This window comes from Aegilops tauschii, chromosome 1 (assembly GCF_002575655.3).
Source record: "Aegilops tauschii subsp. strangulata cultivar AL8/78 chromosome 1, Aet v6.0, whole genome shotgun sequence".
Taxonomy (NCBI): Eukaryota; Viridiplantae; Streptophyta; class Magnoliopsida; order Poales; family Poaceae; genus Aegilops; species Aegilops tauschii.
The window spans coordinates 495,227,772-495,236,987 of record NC_053035.3 but is presented as its reverse complement, the minus strand read 5'-3'; the positions used below and the strand labels follow the sequence as shown (position 1 = coordinate 495,236,987).

At 45.6% G+C, this 9,216-nt stretch overlaps 2 protein-coding genes across 3 annotated transcripts; one reads left to right on the top strand and one right to left on the bottom strand.

Annotated features, from left to right (window-relative positions):
* Positions 1-722: 722 nt before the first annotated feature.
* LOC109773612 (calcium-dependent protein kinase 15) lies at positions 723-4,536 on the top strand. 2 transcript variants are annotated; one of them, XM_073502617.1, is made up of 9 exons: positions 723-930; positions 1,124-1,556; positions 1,795-1,938; positions 2,099-2,251; positions 2,360-2,475; positions 2,564-2,731; positions 3,054-3,181; positions 3,275-3,374; positions 3,997-4,536. In XM_073502617.1, the coding sequence occupies exons 1-9, from the start codon at positions 763-765 to the stop codon at positions 4,081-4,083; spliced, it is 1,497 nt and encodes a 498-aa protein (XP_073358718.1). In that variant the 5' UTR covers positions 723-762; the 3' UTR covers positions 4,084-4,536. The 2 variants fall into 2 exon arrangements, with proteins under 2 accessions (XP_073358718.1, XP_020187899.1); XM_020332310.4 differs by having other exon boundaries at positions 851-1,556.
* A 164-nt stretch (positions 4,537-4,700) lies between these two features.
* On the bottom strand, positions 4,701-7,642 carry LOC109773613 (probable protein ABIL4). The gene is made up of 9 exons (XM_020332311.4): positions 7,296-7,642; positions 7,118-7,200; positions 6,170-6,320; positions 5,979-6,078; positions 5,798-5,881; positions 5,612-5,684; positions 5,463-5,515; positions 5,176-5,264; positions 4,701-5,035 (listed from the first exon to the last, which is right to left on the bottom strand). Exons 1-9 carry the CDS (start codon positions 7,416-7,418, stop codon positions 4,898-4,900), a joined length of 894 nt encoding a protein of 297 aa, XP_020187900.1. The 5' UTR covers positions 7,419-7,642; the 3' UTR covers positions 4,701-4,897.
* Between the last annotated feature and the right edge of the window lie 1,574 nt (positions 7,643-9,216).

Sequence of the window (9,216 nt, the reverse complement as noted above, 5' to 3'; positions counted from 1 at the left end):
CGTCCGTCCAGTGCAACCCAACTCCGCGTGAAAAGAAACCTAGCAGCACGGACCAGATCTTGCTTTGCCCGGGCGGATGGCCCGGCCGCGGTGCTGGACCGGTCGAATGACTCAAGTTCCCTTTCTTTCGGAAGGGACATTTTTTGCGGTACTCAAAGCCACAGATGGCGACGACTGTTGCAGGTATGTTGGATTGATGTCCATGCCTTCTCAACACTGGTGAGCGTCAAGAAAGGAGGAGACAGCGTGGCGGCAATTGTACCTAGGTCGAAGATGATGACCTGCTTGCGACTGGTTGCAGATCCTTTTGCTGTAGGGGTCTTCTCTCAATATTCAGGAATGATGACACAGGGCTCCGGAGATCTTCTTGTCGTTATGGTTGTCTTACGGTACTTTAGGTGTTCATGGTCCTTTGTATTTACGTTTCAGTGCGCGTGTGAGGGTCGACTACTTTGTACTGATTGGTAATATGGATGATAAAATTCAAAAAAAAAAGCACGGACCGGAAACCACGACGCAACCGCCCCACCCACACACCCGTCAACGGCCCCCACTATCCATTCCATCCACGCCGGGTCCACCCGTCGATCGTTATCTCCCGAGCCCGAGCCCGCCCCCTCCCACTGACACCACGGCCCCACGCGCCGCACGCCGCACGGCACGGGTCAGCACAGCAGCCTGGCTACCCCGGCACGTCCCCTCCGCCCGACGACCCTACGCCCACCAAAACGGAACGGAAAAGCAGGGGCACAACCCAAAACCATGGACATCTCTCCCCCTCCTCCCCCACCCCCACCACCACCACCACACCTCCCACTCCACTCCCCGCTCCGCCGCCACTCCCCCCGCCGACCCCCCACCGCTCGCCGTCATGGGCGGCCGCGCCTCCCGCCAGCGCGCCGACCAGCCGCCCCCTCAGCAGGCCCCCAAGCAGCCCAACTGGCCCCGGCCGCGCCACCGCCGCCCGCCCCAAACCCCGTCTCCCCCACCCCCTCCCCAGCACCCCCAACCCCAACCCCCACCCCAACCCCCGCTCCCCCCCGACATCGGCCGCGTCCTAGGCCGGCCGATGGAGGACGTCCGCGCCACCTACACCTTCGGCCGCGAGCTGGGCCGGGGCCAGTTCGGCGTCACCTACCTGGCCACCCACAAGTCCACGGGCTCCCGCTACGCCTGCAAGTCCATCGCCGCCCGCAAGCTGGCCCGCGCCGACGACGTGGAGGACGCGCGCAGGGAGGTGCAGATCATGCACCACCTCACGGGCCACCGCAGCATCGTCGAGCTGCGCGGCGCCTACGAGGACCGCCACTCCGTCAACCTCGTCATGGAGCTCTGCGAGGGCGGGGAGCTCTTCGACCGCATCATCGCCCGGGGCCACTACTCCGAGCGCGCCGCCGCCACGCTCTGCCGCGAGGTTGTTAGTGTTGTGCATAGCTGCCACTCCATGGGGGTCATGCACCGCGACCTCAAGCCCGAGAACTTTCTGTTTTTGAATAAGAGGGAGGATTCCCCGCTCAAGGCCACCGATTTCGGGCTCTCCGTCTTCTTCAAGCCCGGTCAGTGGTTGATACTTGATTGATTGGTTAATTGCACTGATGAATTCAATTCATGGTGGTTACTGAATTTACTAGTGTCTGGGAAGGGACGGGGCAAAAACCTTCAACGATTCGCCTTAGTTCATGTTGTCTCTGCGATTTACTAGTGTATCTTTAGTGTGCTAGCTCGCTTCAATTTACTAGTAATAACCGAGCTCATGTTGTGCTGGAGATTAAATTGTGGATGATGGAAATGCAGGCGAGCAGTTCAGGGATCTTGTTGGGAGTGCATACTATGTGGCTCCAGAGGTGCTGAAGCGGCGATATGGAGCCGAGGCCGACATTTGGAGTGCTGGAGTGATCCTCTACATTCTGCTCTCCGGCGTTCCTCCTTTCTGGGCAGGTGTGTTTCACACCTGGTTATGTCAATTTATTTCTGGGCTGCGTATTGATGCAGAACCAGGGAGTCGTACTGTAGCAAATTTCATTGTTCATTAATGCCATTGTCCTATTTTTCCTAACATGAACTCTCTGTGTCTCTTCCTGGCCCTTGGTTTTACCAGAGAATGAAGAAGGTATATTTGATGCTGTTCTGAAAGGTCACATTGATTTCTCGTCTGATCCCTGGCCATCGATTTCAAATGGGGCTAAAGACTTGGTCAAGAGGATGCTACGGCAGGACCCCAAGGAGCGGCTCACGGCTGCGGAAATATTGAGTTAGTCTCTTCTCCACACATTCACTGACAATCTTGGTTGTGCAGATCATTTTGCTCATGTGCATGGTAGTGTATTAGTGTCGCGATCTAATCTGTTTAAGCACACAGATCATCCATGGATCAGAGAGGATGGAGAGGCCCCAGACAAACCACTTGATATTACAGTGATCAGTAGAATGAAGCAGTTCAGGGCGATGAACAAGCTTAAGAAGGTTGCCTTGAAGGTACCCAAACGATCTGAACTCCAATCCTTTTCTTTTCTTGCTCGGCAGTCCATTTAAATCTTGGTGCTCATTTCTCTTCTATATTCAGATTGTTGCAGAGAGCTTGTCAGAGGAAGAGATCGTGGGCTTAAGAGAAATGTTCAAGTCCCTGGATACTGATAACAGTGGGACAATTACTCTTGATGAACTAAGGGCTGGCTTACCAAAGCTTGGGACCAAAATTACTGAATCAGAAATAAGACAGTTAATGGAGGCGGTATACTTGCTTAATTTCTCTTCTTCTTCCTTCCTGTCTATGCACGCTTATCTTATCAGCATGACATGGTACAAATATCATACTAGAAACAAAAAATGCTCTCTGTTCTGTATTAATGCCAATCATGTACTAAAAGGCTGCAGTGGGTGTGCACTTACATCTAAAAAGGAAGATAGTGAATGATACCATACGACTTTAGTCGCTATAACGACCTCAATGGAAATTGACTTGTAGATGTTTCTGGTAGAGCGGTCTGTGTGGCCTGACAACTCCAGCACTTTCTGTTTCAGCTCCTTAATCATTATCATACGTTCCTGAACAGGCTGATGTTGATGGAAATGGGACCATTGATTATGTTGAATTCATATCGGCAACAATGCACATGAATAGACTAGAGAAGGAAGACCACATATTTAAAGCATTTGAATACTTTGACAAGGACCACAGCGGGTAATTTCACTTCTAACTATTCTTAAATTAATCTGTCAACTTTTAAGTATTTCATTAACCATCAAGTTGCTGGCAAACTTTCTTTTTGCATAGGTACATAACAGTTGATGAGTTGGAGGAAGCTCTGAAGAAGTATGATATGGGTGATGAGGCAACAATTAAAGATATCATTGCTGAAGTGGATACAGATCATGTGAGTAACTCCAGCAAAAGCCTAAATAAGTCCATTATCTGCTGCCTGAGCATACATTATCTCGGTCATGAAGATGTAAAATATTGTATTGATGTTGCTAACTTACTGTTCAGTTTGAGAATATAATAGATTAAACAGATCATCTTGGAGACACGGTAGGAGGTTTTGTTTCAAAATATTTGGGAATTTTTGTCATCTCTGTTATTGTGGATGTATACAAAACGTAGTGTCTATGAGATAAAATTAACAGCCTGATTTATTTTGAGGCGAAGCACCTGGACTTCTATCCAAACTGCTTTGTTTTAAGAACCCATTTGCTTATGCTGGATTAGATAAACCAACAGAGTTCATCACTTTAATGTAAGCACCTAGGCTTCCATCAATACTACTTTGTTTAAGAACTCATTTTGTTCTGCTAGATTAGGTAAACCAACAGAGTTCATCGCTTTTATGTAAACTCCAGCCATAAAAAATCACACCTTCAAACAATTTGCTTTAACCTTTTTGGTGGATGTGAACATTACTAATCCTTATGCTCACAAGTCACAAGTAAAATGTTCAAATGAAGACACGGTAGGATGTGAACATTACTCACTACCACATTTCCTATTTTTTTGCCTAGGATGGGAAAATTAACTACCAGGAGTTTGTTGCGATGATGAAGAACAACAGTCCAGAGATTGTTCCAAATCGACGCCGCCTATTTTAAATCTTGCAATGGTTTATGCGAAGCTTGCGATTCCTGTGAATGCATTTAGACAGGTGACCAGTCAAGATCTTAATTGGCGAGGAATGAGCGAAGCCATTCATGCTTGGCCACGGAATTTAGTAAGGTATCTGCAAGTGATCCTTTATACTTGGGACACACTATCCATCATTGGGAACTCTCCCCTTCAACGTGTTCTGAGCTAGGTCGCACTTTCTTGTGCTACCATGTTATACCATTCACATGTATCCTTATGAGTTATGACTTATGAGGCGAGCCGTCTGGTTTTGTGTTTCCTCCAATTGATCATTTATGTAAGAATGGATTTGTAAAACACTTAAATGATCATATCAAGGAAGATCACGCTCCCAGATGAATATAGCGCAAAGGAAGGTATCCGCAAGCGATCCTTTGTACTTGGACACATTATCCGTCATCGACAACTATTACCCTTCATGTGTTTTGAGCTGGGTGGCACTTTCTTGTGCCATTAGACCATCTCATCTTGCATTTCAACATGTATCCTTTTGACTTATGAGGCGAGCCATCCAGTTTTGTGCTTCGTCCACTTGATCGTTTATGTAATAAACGAATTTGCAAAATATTTTCAAATCAGTATCTCAAGGAAGATCATGCTATTGGATGAATATAACTAAACATACTTCCAAACTTGCGTATGATTTTCATGACAGGCTTCGAATCAGCACATATTACACAGATAAGAGATATTATGACTTGACATCTTGAAGAGATACAATTGCATTTTACTTAGCTTGTACTGGTTATTACAACAAACTTCAATTACATCAAGGGAGGATCATCGAGCTGAGATACTTTTCATCTTTGCTGACTTGTGCTTGATAAATAGAGATGCTAGCACGCTCTTAGTGCTGGCAGGAGCCTTTTGGATTTCACGCCCTGTAGGCCTGTCGAAAGAACTAAACGCCGACAGATCCTGAAAATGCACACAATGGTACCATTAAGAAACTAGGATAACCAAATCGAAATCTGGCGCCGATAGATTACGACATAAGGATGATGCCCTTCTTAGCATAGTGTGGTTTCTTGAAAGGTTTACATCATATTCTAATTTACCTTTGCGCCAACCTTTTGTGCGATGTCGGATTTGGTATTCTGGTTAAGTTGCAGAGGCCTACGCACGGGAGAAGCGGGCAACTCCTTACCTGAAACATCAGCAATTCACATGAAACATTCAGTTGACAATTTCCAAAGTAAACTCAGCAATCAAAATTCTAGTTTGAGAGTTAACAAATATGTTAGTCTTAGAACAGAAGTTCAAAAATATGTGTGCTTGACAGGTGAAACCACATTCATATGATTCCATGCCCTCTAAGAACTCAAACGGATGTACAACGAATTACCAAGAAGATGCGAACCATCTGATGCGAGTTTGGACGGTATCGTGTCATCTAGGCTGCACAAAAACCGGGCGGCGGCAAGTTAGGCTTGGCATAAGAAACAACATGTGTCACATAAACAAAGTTATAAGAAATTGGAATGAGTGTCTTACATGAATGTAGGTTTATGTGCTCCATTTGCTGAAGGGCTATTGTCTGACGCCAGATGCCAGGAAAGTGTCTTTGCTGCACACACAGAAAGCGAAGAATTTTTTTTTCTTGTTTAGATACGTATTGTGATTGGCGAGAACAGAGTAGCGCAAATGAAATTTGGAAGAACAAAATGAAGAAAGAAGCACCTGAGGGGTAAGGTCTAGGCTGTGATTCCTGATTAGTGTCTGTTCCCAGGTGCGCGACAGCCTGAGTTCTCTTATAACCAGTAGCTACATGGCACAGAAAATTCTCAAGTAAAGTTCAGCTTTTTCACTTGTCTAAAAATTCAGATAACATATAGACTGCAAGTTCAGAATTTCTTCTTACATGGTAGGATGTAGTGCTTGTGGTGCTTCATACTCGCCCCCATCATTTGCTGCTGCCTGGAGCCTTCTTTGTCCACATAGATTTGGCAGGTGAAGATTTGCTACAGATGGACAACAGAGCAAGTGTCAGTTTAGCTGCGTAGTTTCGCCACCATAGACTGCACATCTTACTGATAAACATCAAGCAGATACCTGGTTCAAGCGTGCAACCTTGAGCTCGAAGGTCGAGATCTCGGAAGCCTGCTGCTCGAACAGGTCCGTCAGTTTGTAGGCCACGGTGCCCAGGTGGTCGACGGCATTGACAACGGCCCGCACCGCGTAGTCTTTCAGGTTGTCCAGCACCCTGACGACAATTAGAGAGTTCAGTATTCATGAGGAAAAACATGTCATATTCTGAAGCAAAGCAAGGTTATGATGTGCATTACAAATCACTACACTGTTGACTGTTCATTCACCAAATCTACCATACAAAATTGACTCTTACTCCCTGCTTCAGAGCTTTCTTCTGCACTGTCAGACACGAGCAGGGTCAGGGTGAACCCCTTTATATAATTCGAAAGAGTGACAAACTGACACCACATGATTGGGGAACAACCAGAATAAATCCAGTCGCCGGTACATGGTACATAGGCTGTCGTTCAGAAAAGAGATATCTTCAGAAAACAAATGCTGTACTAGTACTCTGAATACCACCACTCCTCCTTCGGCTAGTACATACGTACATAGGCAGTCGGTTGTTGGATGATTCCAAAGATCCCAGATAAAACCAAAATGACATATCCTTGTTCAGTTCAGCTAGCACAATTTTTGTTGCCTAGCTAGTCACATACTCACATATGGACGACAATTTGCTCACCCCTACACCTGTCTGTTGCTCTCTTCCTACACCTACCAATGCCATACGCATCTGCTGCTAGAATTCTACTCCATGCTGCACCAACCTTGAACTCAATTCAGTTCGGCCCCTATGCCAAGTGACAAAACAGAGACAGATAGGTAGGTAGCAAGCAGAATGCAAGTGTTCGAGGAATCACCGGTTCGCCATGGTAGTAAGATGGTAAATTCTCTGTGTGCAGAGCGAGAACGAGACGTGCAGAGAGGTTGGGCAATGGAGGAGAGGAGAGGAGGAGCAGGGCTCACATCTGCTTCTGGTGGGTGTTGAGGTAGGACTTCTCGCAGTACTCGGAGGCGGAGTAGAGCTGCGGCCGCAGGTTCTTGAGCTCCTGCACACAACGCGTCAAGAAGGGGAACAGGCCGGATCCACCGTGGAGCAGAGCAGAGCGGAGGCGCGTGGGATCTGGGGAAGGAATGCACCGACCTGCAGGGCCTTGACGAAGCTCTTGCTGCGCTCCATGGAGGCCTCGTCCACCGTGGCCCCCTCCCAGCCCCCCGGGCTCCGCCGCCGCCGCGCCGGCTGCTGCTCCTCCTGCTGCTGCTGCATTCTCTCCTTCCCTCCCCGCCTTCCTCGAGTGGAGTGCAGAGTAAGCGATATCAATGCGACCAAAACCAAGTGGTGGGGGTGAAGAAGAGAGTGAGTGGAGTGCGCGCGGTGGGCACGGGGAGCCCGAGCTACCTCCTCACCACCTCAGCGGAGCGCGCGCCGGTTGAGAGAGAGAGAGAGAGAGAGTCGATCTGTAATGTGGCTTGGTTATGCTTGGATTTAGCGCCATTTGGTGGGTGGAAGTGGAACCATTGATTGATTCATCCGTTCTTGGTTGGTGCTTGCTTTTGTCCCGGCACACTCGTACACTGGCGTGTGGTGCACTGGTGCTGGATCTCGCTGTCTGAAGCGGCTTGTAATTGTCTTCACCAGGATTCATGATTGATGATTCCTTCATGCGGCTCGGTTAAAACGTCTCAAGACACTGACAGATAAGGATCTCATCTCGGTGATTCGTGACTGTAGTAAATCGTACTTACTCTGCATGTAGCTAGTGGCGTGCAGGTAGGTGTCTGTAATTTGGTCATGATGCTAGCATAATTCGATCGGTGCCGCCTGAGCTGTACAGAGATGGAGCGTGGGTTGGGAGAGCTATCAATCAATGGGGTCATAGGCAGGTGGTGGTGATGAATGCGTGTCGGTTTGGTCAGATGTAGTACTACAGTACGTACGTACAACGCGAGGGTTATGTGGCGCAATCAATAGTACACCGTAATTTGATCACTCATGTTTTTTTAAATTCACTCATGTATATTATGTTGTCGGCGCTTCCACGAACTGGTTTTGTGTTCATCCACTTTGATTCGGTTTTTTTTTCGAAAAGGATCAAATCTATTAAAAAATATTTACCGGAAGTACAAAGTACGTCAAACATAATAAAAATTAAAAAAAAGTCCAAAGCAAACCTTAAATTTATAGGTGAAAGCTGATCAAACTCTGAACTCCCAATCCCTGAAATCGGCACACCAAACTCTCTAATCCCGGTCTATTTTGAACCTTCAGAGGATTTACCCGGTATTTGCTGAACTGGGTCGGCCCATTAGCGCAGTCGCTTGCGCGCGCTCTTCTCTGGTTTTTCGTTTTTATTCACACATGTCTAGTTTTACTCAGCACCCAATGCATATTTTTAACGCACACATGAAATATTTTTTTGATAAACTTTCGACATTTTCAAATACATCAGGTACAATTTTAAAAATACATGCTTTAAAAACTTTTCTGAATACATGGTATTATTATTCCAAATAGACATTTTACGTTTTCTTAATTCCAATAAACATTTCATAAAACTACAGAACATTCTTTTACATTGTTAAACAATTTAAAATTGTATACACTTCTTCAAACACATCACACATATTTCATACAACACGCACACATTTTCTTTACATTGTACACACTTTTTTTTTAAATCGCACGAACACATTTTTTGAAATTCGTGAACATTCTTGAAATGTTACATTTTTTTTGAATGTACGAATTTGTTTTTGAACCACATGAATATTATTTTACATTGTATAAACCTTTGTTTGAAATGGCACGTAAATTATTTAAAACTCGTGATATTTTTTAGATGTCACAAATTTTTTAATCACCTAATTTTTTTCAGATTTCAAAATTTGTTCCTATGTTTGAAATATTCAAAAAGTGTTCACAATTTAAAATTATGTTCAGGTTTCAAAAAATGTTTATGTTTCAAAAAGTGTCTTAATTTTTTGTTCAGGTTTCAGAAAATGTTTATGTTTCAAAAAGTGTTCTCACTTTAAAATTTTGTTTAGGTTTCAAAAAACGTTTATGT

What these genes read in the sequence shown, in the direction of transcription:
- LOC109773612 (XM_020332310.4), top strand. Translation starts at nt 872, where the DNA reads ATGGGCGGCCGCGCCTCCCGCCAGCGCGCCGACCAGCCGCCCCCTCAG. An exon ending in CGTTCCTCCTTTCTGGGCAG is followed by an intron (nt 1,939 to 2,098) that starts GTGTGTTTCACA and finishes TGGTTTTACCAG; the next exon opens with AGAATGAAGAAGGTATATTT. An exon ending in TTAAGAAGGTTGCCTTGAAG is followed by an intron (nt 2,476 to 2,563) that starts GTACCCAAACGA and finishes TTCTATATTCAG; the next exon opens with ATTGTTGCAGAGAGCTTGTC.
- LOC109773613 (XM_020332311.4), bottom strand. Translation starts at nt 7,418, where the DNA reads ATGCAGCAGCAGCAGGAGGAGCAGCAGCCGGCGCGGCGGCGGCGGAGC. An exon ending in AGGTTGCACGCTTGAACCAG is followed by an intron (nt 6,079 to 6,169) that starts GTATCTGCTTGA and finishes GTCCATCTGTAG; the next exon opens with CAAATCTTCACCTGCCAAAT. An exon ending in GCACATAAACCTACATTCAT is followed by an intron (nt 5,516 to 5,611) that starts GTAAGACACTCA and finishes GTTTTTGTGCAG; the next exon opens with CCTAGATGACACGATACCGT.